Here is a 15,697-nt window from a genome sequence, read left to right as displayed (position 1 = left end):
CCCCTCCTAAGCATTACCAGCCTCGGGCTCTTTGAGCCGGTCCTGGTTGCCAAAATACGTGAAGAAAATGACAGGGGATCCCCCGTATTTTAACAACCAGCACCGGGCTCTGCGCCTGGTCCTGGTGCAAAAAATATGGGGGACAAAAAGAGTAGGTGTCCCCCGTATTTTTTGAACCAGTACCGGGCTCCACTAGCTGGACAGATAATGCCACAGCCGGGGGACACTTTTATATCGCTCCCTGCGGCCGGGGCATTAAATACCCAACTAGTCACCCCTGGCCGGGGTACCCTGGAGGAGTGGGGACCCCTTCAATCAAGGGGTCCGTCCCCCCCAGCCACCCAAGGGCCAGGGGTGAAGCCCGAGGCTGTCCCCCACATCCAAGGGCTGCGGATGGGGGGCTGATAGCCTTGAGTAAAATGAAAGAATATTGTTTTTTTGCAGAAGAACTACAAGTCCCAGCAAGCCTCCCCCGCAAGCTGGTACTTGGAGAACCACAAGTACCAGCATGCGGGGGGGAAACGGACCCGCTGGTACCTGTAGTTCTACTGCAAAAAAATACCCAAATAAAAACAGGACACGCACACCTTGAAAGTACAACTTTATTACAAACATGTCGACACACACATACTTACCTATGTTGACACGACGTTCGGTCCACTTGTCCAAGTAGAATCCATGGGGTGTACCTGAAAATAAAATTATACTCACCTAAATCCAGTGTCCAGTGATATTTGTAATCCACGTACTTGGCAAAATAAAAAAACGCATTTACCCGATCCACACGGACTGAAAGGGGTCCCATGTTTACACATGGGACCCCTTTCCCCGAATGTTGACACCCCCTGTGACTCCTGTCACAGAGGGTCCCTTCAGGCAATCAGGGAGCGCCACGTCCTGGCACTCTCCTGATTCCCTATGCGCGTCTGAGCTGGCAGACAGCGCATCGCACAGCACCTCCATTAGTTTCAATGGTGGGAACTTTGCGGTCAGCGGTGGGGTTACCCGCGGTCAGCCGCTGACCGCGGGTGACCTCACCGCTGACCGCAAAGTTCCTACCATTGAAGATAATGGAGGGGGCTGTGCGATGAGCGTCTGACAGCTCCGACGCGCATACAGCCAATCAGGAGAGTGCCACGACGTGGCGCTCCCTGATTGGCTGAAGGGACCTTCTGTGACAGCAGTCACGGGGAGTCTCTGCATTCGGGGAAAGGGGTCCCATGTGTAAACATGGGACCCCTTTCAGTCCGTGTGGATCGGGTAAATGCGTTTTTTTGTTTTGCCAAGTACGTGGATTACAAATATCACAGGACACTGGATTTAGGTGAGTATTAAGTTTATTTTCAGGTACCCCGGATTCGTCGACATTGGAGACGTGGCAGTCGGCATGTCAACATAGGGAAGTATGTATGTGTCGGCATGTGTGAAATAAAGTTGTATTTTCACGGTGTGCGTGTCCTGTTTTTATTTGGGTATTTTTTTGGCAGAAGAACTACAGGTACCAGTGGGCCCGTTTCCCCCCGCATGCTGGTACTTGTGGTTCTCCAAGTACCAGCCTGCGGGGAGGCTTGCTGGGACTTGTAGTTCTTCTGCAAAAAACAATATTCTTTCATTTTACTCAAGGCTATCAGCCCCCCATCCGCAGCCCTTGGATGGGGGGGGACAGCCTCGGGCTTCACCCCTGGCCCTTGGGTGGCTGGGGGGGACCCCTTGATTGAAGGGATCCCCACTCCTCCAGGGTATCCCGGCCAGGGGTGACTAGTTGGGTATTTAATGCCACAGCCGCAGGGAACGGTATAAAAGTGTCCCCCGGCTGTGGCATTATCTGTCCAGCTAGTGGAGCGCGGTGCTGGTACAAAAAATACGGGGGACCCCTACTCTTTTTGTCCCCCGTATTTTTTGCACCAGGACTAGAGATGAGCGGATTCGGTTTTACTCGGTTCTCAAAACGGCATCCGATTGGCTATCCAAAACACGTGACATCAGTGAGCCAATAAGATGCCGTTTTGAGAACCGAGTAAAACCGAATCCGCTCATCTCTAACCAGGACCAGGCGCAGAGCCCGGTGCTGGTTGTTAAAATACGGGGGATCCCCTGTCATTTTTCCCCCCGTATTTTGGCAACCAGGACCGGCTCAAAGAGCCCGAGGCTGGTTATGCTTAGGAGGGGGGACCCCACGCAATTTTTTTTCGGGTTTTTTACAGTTTTTTGTACCATCTGAAAAGTCGATTCAAAATCCGTCAATTGGTCCGTTTTTCGACTGCGGGACTGTCGAATCCGTTTTTTATTGAATATGTCGAATTCTGGCACCCGCCGGCCGGAATTCGACGGTCGAATTTAAAAACGGGCGAAAAATTGCCGCAATTCGCCCGGAATTGCATATACCCCATAGTCTTTCCTAGCACTTGTGAGTTACACTCCATTGTGTCAATTTTGTTTGCCAACGAGAATTAGCTGACTTTATGGAGCCAATTACTACACTAGCAGCCTTTATGGCTTAACATATTACTTTTTTGTACCAATTAATATTTATTGCAATTTATTTAAATACTTGTACAAGTCAGGGACAGATAAAGGGAGGGGTGACAGGTGCGGCCGTCTCGGGCCCCCACACACTGCGTTTTGAATTGTAGGATTCGGAGTGTCTCTCCGTTTAGCAATAACATCGGACTCACTAGTTAGCAAGTCAGGAGATAAGTTATGTAGTTGGTTGAGTACTAAGCTTACAAAAGGACATATGGGCATAAAGTGGAGAGAGATAAAGTAGTAGCCAATCAGCTCGTAACTGTAATTTTCTACTCTATATAAAATTATATATATATATATATATATATAATATATACTGGGACATCCCTCACAATAATTGGCCCATTTGGGTTCTATTAATACAAACCTGGTTTGTACTGATCCAAGGCTGACGGAAGTAGAATTACTCATATCTATTTTGCTGCTTCCAATCATCCTACTGATGGATGGATCAGAACATATTTTGTTTTTAAAGCTTTGCAGTATGTTGGATGTCAAGTTTATTTTATGACAGGAATTAATAAAAGTTAAGTTTTAGACTCACTGTGATACATATACATTTTCTTGATTAATAATATAAAGAGTGCCTATAGATTGTAAGCTTGCGAGCAGGGCCTTCCTACCTCTATGACGGTTTGTTATCACCCATTTTGTTATTGTTATTTCAAATTGTAAAGCGCAACGGAATTTGCTGCGCTATATAAGAAACTGTTAATAATAATAATAAGAGTGCGCCCAAACAAGAGAGTCTTCTTTTCCTTCTCTACACGTATACTTTTTCTGACTCGGAGTGCACCGCCAAATGGACTTATTTAGCTAATTGATTTAGCAACATGAATTGTCTACTTCTTGGTCTCTTCTAATACTGTATTCAAATTCATATAGGCCGGTGAAGAATCACAACCGTTCTCTATACAGTGTACCTATATGCTAAGATGGCACTGTACATATGCTCTAGCCATCAAATCCTAACTGAACTAGAAGAAGGCAGAACTCTCAATGTAATATGTTTGCCTAAAACAATTGGTTTGTAGAGATAATTAGACCTCAGATAATATGTATATATTTATTCATCAAGTCGACTCTAAGGCACTTTTAACCTATGGTAAGTAAATCTACTTTTATACTATCTCTTTAGAATTATCTCTTCCATTTACTCTATTAATGCATTTGCACGCCTAAGCACTATGCCAATTTCTCCTTTGTCCATCTTACAGTGAGGTGCCCAAAGCTGTACCCCATATTAAAGAGGTGTTCTAACTAGTGACTTATACAGTTATATCACAGTCTTTTTTAGCCTCCCTTTTTCGTAGGTCAGGATTTTTTTTTTTTTTTTGCATATTTAACCTCTTTCTATCAGCTAGTATTTCTTTTTCATGGCCGTTTCTACACAGATGTATTCCAGGTCACATGTAAAATAATAATTCAGACCCTTGCCATAGAAGCTTTTGCAGTTTGTGGGTTGTTTGACCTTGACTCTGTTCTAGCTCTCTATTGTGCCTCCCTATTTCCTTTTTTGTAAATAGATTACATTCTCCTCATGCTTAGATGACCTAACTAAAGGGTAAGCTATTCCAGCAATGTAGCAGCATTTCTGAACATATTTATAACACACACACATTGTATTGTGTAGGCTTGGTGAATGGATGCAGGTATTGAGATTGACAGACACATGTCTAAGTTGGTTACTTACGTCCTTCCAATATTGTGTGTTGGATGTTGGTATCAGTTCTTTATATAATCACCAAATCCCCAGTAGACTGTTTTGTATAAAGTGAAGCAAATGTAAATCTGCTATACTGTATTTAATTATAATTAATTCTAAATTTTTATCGAATACTTTACATTGCTTGGGCTAATCATATGGAAAATTATACACTCACAGCTTTAATTTTGGTGATGAAAGCCAGATGTGATGCCAGTATCATCCATTTCCCAGCCATGTGTCACTGTGGTGGCAGAAATAGATTACAAGGTTTGGTGACACGGACCTTACTGTACATGCACCTAGTCAGCGGTGTTTCTAGAGAGGAGGGGACCAGTGTGTGGGCCCCCTCCTCTCCTGTAGCCGTCACCGCCGCTGTCTGCTGCTATCAGCGCTGAGACTCTGGCACAGTGCCAGAGTCTACAGCGCATGCGCAGGACTCCGAAAAATGGCCTCCGCGACATTTTTCCTGAGTCCTGCGCTTGCGCTGTAGACTCTGGCACTGTGCCTTAGTCTCTAGCGTTCAGTGCACTAGCAGTGGCGGTAATGGCTACGGGAGAGGAGGGGGCCCACACACAATCACTGATGGACGCCAGAAAGGTAAGTACAGAAGAAATAGGTGCAGTGTGTGCGGTGTGGGCCCCCTCTGGACTAAGGGGCCCGTGTGCACCGCACACACTGCACCCATTATAGATACGCCAGTGCACCTAGTGTTGTGTGTCCCAGGAGATCTGGAGTGTATAGCAAGAGCTTAACCTCTGTTCAGTGTGTCGTATGCCAAGTCACCAGGAATTTAATGGAAACTGCATCCATTTATTAATGTATTGATCTTCTCGTAGACATCTTATATGGGTGAGTTTTGCCTCTTTCAGAATATTGAACCACACTTCTGGCATTGTACAATGATTAGAGTCTAACAAACAGTGATCCAGACTTGTAAATAAAGTATGATATTGACACACACTTGCCTACTTTTAGTTGCTCCTCTCCAGGAGAAGCATGAAGAGGAGATGCAGCTGACCGTTTCAGGGGCGGGGCTCGGATGTTTGCGCCCCGCAAATAGTTTCATTGTAGCCCCCTTCATACGGACCCACAATTCCTGGTATTATCTCCCCATCCTGCCTGCTTTACTAGGTAGTGGGTGGAATGTGGGAAATCCACCCACTCTTCCGGGAGTGTGGGCACTACCCGAGTCTCCTGAACCTTCTGGGAGAGTATGCAAGTATAATTGGCATCAGGTGTCATTAAAAAAGGGCAGGACTGGTCAGAATTTCAGTTAGCAGGGTATTACCACCATTCACCCACTGTGGCTTTTCTAGTCAGCTAAGGCCCAACATCTTGTGTTTTTTCATGATTTTCATTTTCATGATTAGTCAGGCATTGTGGCGATAAGAATACAATGAGTGGGGGCAGGGATGGTGAGAATACCTTCAGATTGGCAGGTTGATGGACTTCTGTAACTAAATTGGGGACATGAGAAGTCTGAGGTGCAAAGTTACCGGGAAACAGGTTCTCCTTTATTTTGACAATTGTTAACATTACATATTTGGCACTTTCTTACCCTAAAGTAGAATACTACTACTATACTTGTAGTAAGGATAACAAAACACGTAATGCATGTTGTGCAGTTTACACAAAGCTCCCCTCATTAGCAATCATTTATGCATATTAAAAGTAAAATAAAAAAAAATTGCACAATAGCAATGTGCAAAAAATGTGCTGGGGGACTGGAGAACAAGCCAGGCATTCCAGAACAAGAAAACAAAAAGCATGATCCACAAAGAGCTGCGTTAGTATTTCACAACAAACAGTTGAGTTGGATTAAGAGTTATCTGCTATCCAAGCCTCTGCCCATTTACTGTCCCTAAACCCTGTGCACACAACAGTGAAAAATGCTGACAGATAAGGTTGAACAATTCAACACGGGCTGGTGCTATCACTGACCACAGAGGCACAGGAACTTTTCTCCCATTCTCTCTCTGTCTCCTTGGATATTATTTTTGGAATGGGAGGGAGTCAGTGGAGAGGAGAGCTAAGGGTTACAGGCCATACAACTGGCTCAGATAACACGATTGGATGGCAGCTTCCTTTCACAGCAGGATCTGGAGTGGTGCCACACTTTTGTGTGTGTGTCAGTGTGAGCATGCTGAATGCAGGGAGCTAGGAAACAGCTGTATCTAGTACAGCGCAGTGTATAGGAGGCTCATCGCTTCACCAGCAGTACATGGAATGGACACAGAATGTTTTGTGTGAAAGGTGAGGTGCTCCTCTTTTCTGATACTGCCCATTAGAAGTGAGCGTTTATCCTTTTGTTTGTAGTTCTTGCTTCCAAACCAGTCTTGCGCTGAGAAACTTTCAGACAGCCTGATTACAGTATGGGCTTCCATTGTTCTCATTGTTCTTGCTTTAAATGGATTTGCTGCCACGTCTCTTTAGTTAGATAGATGTTGCTTATTCTTGCAATACAGGCAACTTTTCATTATATTTGCTGTGTATTGCATTGCTGATTTTGCTGTCACTTCTGTAAATGAATAGTTAATATATGCTTGGGTCGCACACGGTCATACGGCTTGCTTTGTGATACAGTTCTGGAAAATAAATTAATCCCAAGCAGTGTTTGTGTAGTGGGATGCTGGTGTATTGTCCCCAGACAATGGATTGTATAATGTACATGGCACTGGAAACCGTAGGTTATCCTCTTGCTCTTCTCTGTCTTATGTACATGGGTTTTGGGAATGTAATCTGCAGACACTCAGAAGCCACAGGGGAAGATGTACCAAGCCTAGGAGAGTAATAAAATGGAGAGCGATAAGCTGCCAGCCAATCAGCTCCAAACTGTCATTTTTCAAACCCAGTCTGTGACATTGCAGTTAGGAGCTGATTGGCTGATACTTTATCTCTGTCCACTTTATCTACATTCAAGGCTTAGTAAATAGACCCCTCTATCTGCACCACAGTAATATTTGCATGCAACCTTCAAAGGAGGTCCTAAATCCATGCTATGGGGTTTCTAAGGCCAAACTGTAGCTGCCATATCTGTCACAACGTTCAACTTGTATGGACGTAGACAACTATTATTAGTATTAGTAGTACAGTATTATGTTCTGGAACGCAGACTTGTCCAGTACTTGGCTGTCTAGCTAAAAGATTTCAGCAGTGACATTGGTGTATAACATGGGATCCTAAATTGTCAGATGGATCATTACATGAATATTTTGTGAGCCTAAATCAGTTGTTCCCAGATTCTGTCTGCAAGGCACCCCAACGGTCCAAGTTTTAAGTATATCCATGCTTGGCCACAGGTGACGTAATTAGTACTCAGTCAATATGATTTAACCATCTGTGCTGAGCCATGGATATACCTAAAACTTGGACTGCTAGTGCTTCTTGATGGACGAGTTTGGGAACCACAGGCCTGGATATGTCATTTCTACTTCTGTTCATTCTATGCTTAATGGGTCCTTGTCACCTAAATAATGATTGCATCTCTAGACATTGCTGCCTTTAGAGATTTGTTTTTCCTTTTAGTGTTTTGGGGTTAAACTAAGAAACGGAGAAAGGAATGTTACATAGGATTGGTTTCATGTCTTGCAAAACAGCTGACAGCAAATAAATCCAGATGTTGGTAAACGTAGAAGTGTAGAAGTTCTGTAAGTTGCGTGTCTGCATGACTGATTAAATTCCTATTTCAAGGAAATCTCATAATATGTTAGAAGTAGCTTGGAATCTGTGTTTCTGTTCTGTTAGTGACAGATAGAGAAGAGCACTGATAAGCTTCTGATGAAATTGTATGTAGCAAGACTGGAAAATTTTAAGAGGCCATATTTTTATAATGGTGCTTTAAAGTAAAATGTATCTCCCTTATTACATAGAATGTCTTAAATGTAAACTATTATTTGACAAATAATGTATACCAACCTACTTAACAGTTCTTTACTGTTACAAAACACAGTTAGTATTAGTATTTACTGTATAACGCTAGTACAAGAAATCAAAATGGAACTCATTGACCTAGTAACCACTTGGAAGCATTGCACTTTTCAGAACTAAAAATGGGCATCAAATGATTCAAGTTCAGCGGTGCCTATTGATCTCCCGCCCAAGAGTAAAATATCAAGTTAACAATCCCATAAAGTTTTAATGCCATTGGAATGTGCATTGTTCAAAATCAGTGGATACTGTACATGGCATTATCCTGTGGGGAAGACACATTCAGTATACAGTATTAGAGTATACTCCTAGGGACTCCCTCCCAACCCAACTTGTGCTGAGCTTGTTATGTGATTTACAGGGAGCATGGTCATACTACAGGTGTGTCATTATAAAGAATCATATAATCCAGTGGTTCCCAAACTTTTATAAATCATGGTGCCCTAGAGCACAGGTTCTCAAACTCGGTCCTTATGCACTGTGTGATGTCCTGTTTTGCAGGTCCCCTCACAGAATCACAAAATAAATAATTAGCTCCAACTGTGGGCCTTTTAAAATGTGTCAGTGAGTAATTACTACACCTGTGCACCTGCTGGGTTACCTGCAAAACATGCACTGTGTGGAGTCCTGAGGACAGAGTTTGAGAACCTGTGCCCTAGAGCAGTGGTTCTCAAACTCGGTCCTCAGGACCCCACACAGTGCATGTTTTGCAGGTAACCCAGCAAGTGCACAGGTGTATTAATTACTCACTGACACATTTTAAAAGGTCTACAGGTGGAGCTAATTATTTCACTTGTGATTCTGTGAGGAGACCTGCAAAACATGCACTGTGTGGGGTCCTGAGGACCGAGTTTGAGACCCTGTGCCCTAGAGCATAGGTTCTCAAACTCTGTCCTCAGGACCCCACACAGTGCATGTTTTGCAGGTAACCCAGTAGGTGCACAGGTGTATTACTCACTGACACATTTTAAAAGGTCCGCAGGTGGAGTGAATTATTTCACTTGTGATTCTGTGAGGAGACCTGCAAAACATGCACCGTGTGGGGTCCTGAGGACCGAGATTGAGAATCTGTGCCCTAGAGTATCAGAATTTTTTTCACGGCACCCTAGGCCCAAAGTTTTTTATTGAGAAATTAAATTAATTGTGTTTATATGTCATCCTTAGGTTCAGTTATGTGGTAAGGGGCATGATTCACTTCTGTATGGCCACATATTGGGGGTCATTCCTAGTTGATCGCTCGTTATTTTTTTTCCGCAATGGAGCGATTAGTCGCTAATGCACAATGTCCGCAGTGCGACTGCGCCAAGTAAATTTGCTATGCAGTTAGGTATTTTACTCACGGCATTACGAGGTTTTTTCTTCGTTCTGGCGATCGTAATGTGATTGACAGGAAGTGGGTGTTTCTGGGCGGAAACTGGCCGTTTTATGGGTGTGTGCGAAAAAACGCTACCGTTTCTGGGAAAAACGCGGGAGTGGCTGGAGAAACGGAGGAGTGTCTGGCCGAACGCTGGGTGTGTTTGTGACGTCAAACCAGGAACGAAACTGACTGAACTGATCGCAGTTGCCGAGTAAGTGTGGAGCTACTCAGAAACTGCTAAGAAGTGTCTATTCGCAATTCTGCTAATCTTTCGTTCGCAATTTTAATATGCTAAGATTCACTCCCAGTAGGCGGCGGCTTAGCGTGTGCAAAGCTGCTAAAAGCAGCTTGCGAGTGATCAATTCGGAATGACCCCCATTGTATGATTGGCAGCCACCAGCATTGGTTTAGCCTATTACATTGACCATAAATAATTTGAATTGGTCCTGAACCACAAATCCAAGGCACCCCTGCAAGAGCCTCGGGGCACCCCAGGATGCCATGGCACACAGTTTGAGAACCTCTGATATAATCACATAAATGTTTCATTAATATATGCCCTACATTTATGAGAAACTGTTATGTACTAAAATCTTTTACAAATAGTCCTTCATAACATTATGTATACCCTACAATGTGCCTTCTGTGTTAAAGATCAAGGAAAAATAAGCATATACATTAGAGATTGTCATTTTAGCTCATTTTCCAGCTCATTTTGACAGTACTACATTATAAAAGTCAGAGGTTGAGACTTTTAATTGACACTTGTAAACAATAAGTAAAATCTTTTGGTTCCGGAAATGATCATGGTTTGGTAACCATTGTATAAAAGATGTATTTAGTTATGGCGTGTTGCACTCTTTAGTGTTTGCATGAACAGGTTAGCAGGGTAACTTAGGCTGACCAGGGCCTGATTCTTATTGCATAGCTGCAGGGAAGCGGCTGTGCACTACCGTACAACTAAAATTCTAATTGCAAGAGGCGTCTTTTTACAGACACTACCACCATATGCGAAGAGTACTTCTTCCAAAGACACAGCAACGGATTATCGGGTGGTCTCGGCCATCTGCATAAGCCAAAGTTTACTCCGATTGGCCTATGGAACTGGTGAGCCAGGTCCAGGAAGTCTGAATCTTAGGACAGACCCTGGGCTCAGCATGCCTACAAAATCAGGGCAACAGTTTATTTATATACCTAGTTCTTATATGTAGTGTATACTTGATGTTACTGCTGGTTTAGCAGTCTGTATACATAAGTCCTGCAGAGGTTACAGACATTTATGCTCTAGTAAATCATTATTATCATTACCAACAGCCCACCTTTTCCTATTCTCTCAGTAACATGATTCATAAGTAGAGGTGAAAGGTTATATGAATCAGAACACTGAGCTCTTTGTAAGCATAAAGATAGCGATGTGTCAGACATTTGCAGACATTTGCATTTGCAACATAAGTAGTCCCACAGCGCATTATTTATATCCCACCTTCTTACAAGGAGACACAAGAGACACCCTTCAGTTCTGTGCCATGGAAATTACTGATAGCAATGATTCACATTATCTCATTTTAAGGCTATATCCAGGGATATAATGACAGAGCATATCTGACAGCAATGTCAGAGTTTAAAAGAAAAACGTGAAATGCGACGCCACTTATTTTTTTCTACCAGCCACACAGCCAGTTCTGCTTCAGGACAGTCACTTTTCCACAACAGTACACATGAAAACACGCTTATATAGATGCAGTGACGTATCTGTGTATGAGGGAAGATAAGTCAAATCTTGGGCGTCAGCTATTCCCGGCAATGATTACCAGTGAAGTCGGAAAGGGTTTCGTTTTTTTTCAGTTAAAATGCTGCAGAAAAGCTTTTATTAAATACATCCCTAGCTCTTAAAGTGCTTGTCCACCTTCCAAGGACTTCTTTGGCTGCTAGCATCTCTTGCTTTAGGACAGGTCATACTCCTGCTGCACTTTCTGCGTTGGGTACAAAAATAGAGAACAACTTTATGACGTATCCCAGGAGGAAAATATAAAGCAATGCATTTAGTAAGTTGCCGAAAAGCCAATATATCAATGCGGGGAAAACCCCTTTCAATCCAGTATATCAATATCAGTTAAGTGTACAGCTTGTGACTTGTTGTATAAGATGTGTTTGTGACTTGAACTCCTAGTAGATGCTACCAACATGAACAACAAATAGGAATAAGAGAAGCTACAGTACATAGATGGTGACTGTTTTATCTGTCAGAAAAGTGGAAGCCTACGTTACAGTAGTATTTTATTTCTCATGTCTAAAAGGTTAATGTCCTTTTCCTGCTCTCTCTTGTGGTTGCTGCTGAGTCATGAAACTTGTCTGGCTTTCTCTAGTGGAGGAAACCTGGCAACAAATGTTCAATTGTTAAGGAGAATGCTCCAGAGGTAGCGCCTGGTCGCAGTCTCCGGGCAGAACCATGTTTTTGTATCTCATTCATACCGTGTAGAGACAAAAAACATATTTGATGGCAAAGCAAACGAAAATTGGTTTTCCTCTTTGTGGCAATGATGACTTGTTCAGTTTGTTAATGTGTTATGCACTGCTCTGTGCTGGTATCCGTTTGGATGGTTGACCATGTTAAGGTCGACCACTATTTGTCGACATTGACGTGGTCGACAGACATATGGTCGACACATGAAAAGGTCGACATGGCTTTTAAAAAAAATGTAGATGAACTGTTTTCATACTTTACCATAGACGTGGTCTATGGGGTTCCTGGTCATGTTACGGGGAAAAAATGACACCAAAAACAGTTAACAAAATCCATGTCAACCTTTTCATGTGTCGACCTGTCCAGCATCGACTATTTCATGTGTCGACTGTTAGTCAATGTTGACCATGTCTATGTCGACTAATAGTGGTCGACCTAATGAATGTCGACCTTAACATGGTCGACCATTCATACCAGAACCCTCTGTGCTAGCAAGCCTGCTGGAGAACTAGGGACTGTAGTTGTGGTTACACTATATATTTATATCAGTGTCCCATATATGTGTCATCACCTTAGTAGGTGACATTATAAAATTACACTTGTTGCTGTAATAAGGGCTACTGTCATAAATAGATGAAAATCACAAATTTAACTAGAAAAACAAGATCTGACAATGCACATAGTTCTATAGTTTGGTAGGATATCAATGACATCCTCAATGCTTAAAGTAGGGATAGCCATCGGAAAGCGATGGTTGGCAGCCATCAATTTTTCTGAACTGATGGTTTTGCCTTAATTTTGGGACCACACCACCATTGTATGATTCATTCCGATGGCTATGGACATCACTCCTCCTTCATAGACCAGGAAGGAGAAACTGTGGCTGTAACAGAGCTGCCCTCTGCGCATGCAAAATTGCATACCATATATGGTTACGTCATCGACTGGTTAAATGGTGATGGTTACATGCCAGCGCATGGCAACAATTTGTCAGTGTACTTCCGAAGGCCATTCCGAGCTAAAAGTAAACCCCGCCGAGCGATCTTAGTATATGAAACGCATACTTAGCTCTATAACCAATAACAGGATAGCTTGCTCCATATGAGATTGAATGGTTTGGTTCTGTGTCTGAGCAGTGACTAAGCAGTTACTGGGGGTATGTGCTCTGCAGGTGTATGTGGTGGACACAAATATGGAACTGCATTTAGGGCCTAATTCATGTTTGTACGCAAATACAATTGGGATTTTCTAGGCTACAGGTCTGCTAATGTTAGCAAGTGAAGCTGCCGCCCAGCAGTGAAAAAGAGACGCCCTCTGGAATCATCACAAACTTAATTTGCAATTGCGTGCACATTCGCAGCCTATACGTAAAAACGAGGAACATCGGGGCTATGGGTTGGTCTATGACTACACAAACAGGACACAGGAGTAGCAGCACAGGCGCCATGTTTTTTCACTTACGAGCTTGGAGCTGACAGCATATAGAGGCCCCGAAATCAGCTATGACACGCATTTTGCGAACCACTCTCCGAAAACTCCCAGTTGACACCTCCAATCGGTTACTTTCCGCCAATCACTTTGCAGTGTAATACTCATTACGAGCGAGATCGCAGTGGCACCTTTGCGCATGCGCATTGCAATTGTGGCATATGCGTAGTGTGCCAATGAGTGCTCCTTTGCGTGATAATCACAAAACCAGCGCCATGTGCGAACCAATCATGAGCCATCTTTTAAATAGTCCACACCACTATGGTACCCACTAATGCCATATACATGCTGCCAAACTCTGCAGTAATGGAACCTCAGGATCCATCGTCGCAGCCCCCATTGACGAACTCCGCCGGAGACCACCAAATGGCAGGCTGTGCCGGGAACCCCCCTGATCCGGCCTTGCTTGGAAGGCTCCTCCCACAACAATTGAGAGACAGTCTCGGCCAAGCAATGCCATACAGTTACCGGCCAAGTAATGCCATACATTCTAACCCTCCCGTCCCAATTAAAAGGTTTAACATTTTTAGAAATCTGATTTAGCGATTCCTATCACTTTGGCTCGGAATCACTAATCGGGGGACCCCATACATAGTCGATTTATAGGAGCAATAATCTGCAAAATGGAGAATCACCCCAATATATCACAGATATATGGGAGCATTAAGTCGCACTGTACATGCATCAAAGTACATTAGCGTAGTCGCCCGCTGCACATCTCTATTCACAGTGGGACTGACATGCAGGGAGCATTTGGGGGAAGTGGCAGGGAGTTGTGGCAAAAACACAGGCATGTCACAACCATTTTCGAGGGCGTGTCTCAGCCTACAGCTGCGATCCTGTATGTCAAAATTCCAGTGGCCATTCTGTGTGACCATAGGGATACTCAAGGAAGAACATGCTGCTGCCACTATGTATTGGTACACATTTCTTTGGATCTGCCAAGCCGCCGATAAGCCTCTTACTAGAGACCCAGGCGTCTGTGTCATTTGCATATATTGCATATCTGCTTCGTACAGGATGGGAGCTGCCAATGCATTAGTGTAAAACTCTGACAGAGATTAAGGGGTATATTCAATTAGGATTGACATTGTCGGAAACGGGGCCAAAACCTGTTGGATTTGAACCCGTTGCCGACAGAAGCACGCAGATCGGCGGCTACTCTGCCGATCCACGTGCTTTCCGACAGCATTCCAACAAGTCGGATTTCCCGACTTGTCAGAAAAAAATGAGGCCGGATTGAATAGGTCGGAACCCCTTCTGACTTATTCCAGTCGGAAATTGCCGTCTTTCCGACAAGATGGCAGTTTCCGACTCTAATTGAACATACCGCTAAGAGGTATATTCACTGCCTGTCGGAAACTGCCGTCTTGTCGGAAAGACGGCAGTTTCCGACAGGTTTAGGTCTGAAGGGGTTCCGACCTATTCAATGCTGGCTATTTTCTTCCTACAAGTCGGGAATTCCCGACTTGTCGGAATCCACGTGTGTATTGTCGGGAACGCAGCCAAAACCAAAGTTTTGGCCCCCGTTCCGACAATGTCAATCTGACTTTTTTAAAAGTCGGATTGACGTTGGAAACGAGGAGATGAGACGGGGGAGCGGGGACAGGTCATTAGGGCGAGCGGGGATGGAGCGTGGATGGGTGAGGAGAGAAGTGGGGACAGCAGCAGCGGCACAAATGGCACAGACAGTTGTCAGGAACGGCCAAATCCGACCGGTATTGAATATACCCCTATGTATATATGGTCAGCAATGGGCTGCATATGGGGAAAATATGGTCCATGTGAGTATGATTTACTATTATCTTTACTGGACATATTTTTCGCTGCTAAGTACTTGATCACTGTATAGCAGCATATCTTGGCACAACACTATTTTAAACACTCCAATCATAGTGTGAAATATAAAGCCGGATACACACTAGATAATAAATAGTGTGACTGGCCTTTTGAGACAACTTGGAACGATAAATCATCCACATCATCCAGTCTGTAGGCACTAATGCTGTCCCGTGCGTTGTTCTTATCTCCAGTGCAGTCAGATCAGAAGATATAGTCTGAGGCGCTATGAAGAGTAATGAAGGATGAACGAGGGATCGTTCTGTTATTCATTACATTGGCTACTGTGCAGGGCTGCCAAGAGAAATCCTGGGCCCTGGTACAACAACTTCCTGGGCCCCATGCACCCCCTGGAGTGGGTGTGACCACAGCATGCTGGGGCAAGAAG

The 15,697-nt window shown here is 43.9% G+C and overlaps 1 protein-coding gene across 5 annotated transcripts in view; it reads left to right on the top strand.

Moving 5' to 3' along the window:
• Positions 1 to 15,697, top strand: part of NHSL1 (NHS like 1) — a 349,242-nt gene that overhangs the window by 230,470 nt on the left and 103,075 nt on the right. The window contains exon 1 of one of the 5 annotated variants that reach the window (XM_063917434.1): positions 6,214 to 6,487. The exons of the other annotated variants lie outside the window; for them this stretch is intronic. Within the exon in view, the coding sequence (XP_063773504.1) occupies positions 6,472 to 6,487 (16 nt within the window). The 5' untranslated portion in view covers positions 6,214 to 6,471. Of the gene's footprint in view, positions 1 to 6,213; positions 6,488 to 15,697 lie in introns of those variants that run through there. 5 annotated transcript variants of the gene reach the window in all.

Source organism: Pseudophryne corroboree, chromosome 4, assembly GCF_028390025.1.
Source record: "Pseudophryne corroboree isolate aPseCor3 chromosome 4, aPseCor3.hap2, whole genome shotgun sequence".
Classification (NCBI taxonomy): Eukaryota; Metazoa; Chordata; class Amphibia; order Anura; family Myobatrachidae; genus Pseudophryne; species Pseudophryne corroboree.
This window is presented reverse-complemented; position numbering and strand designations above follow the sequence as displayed.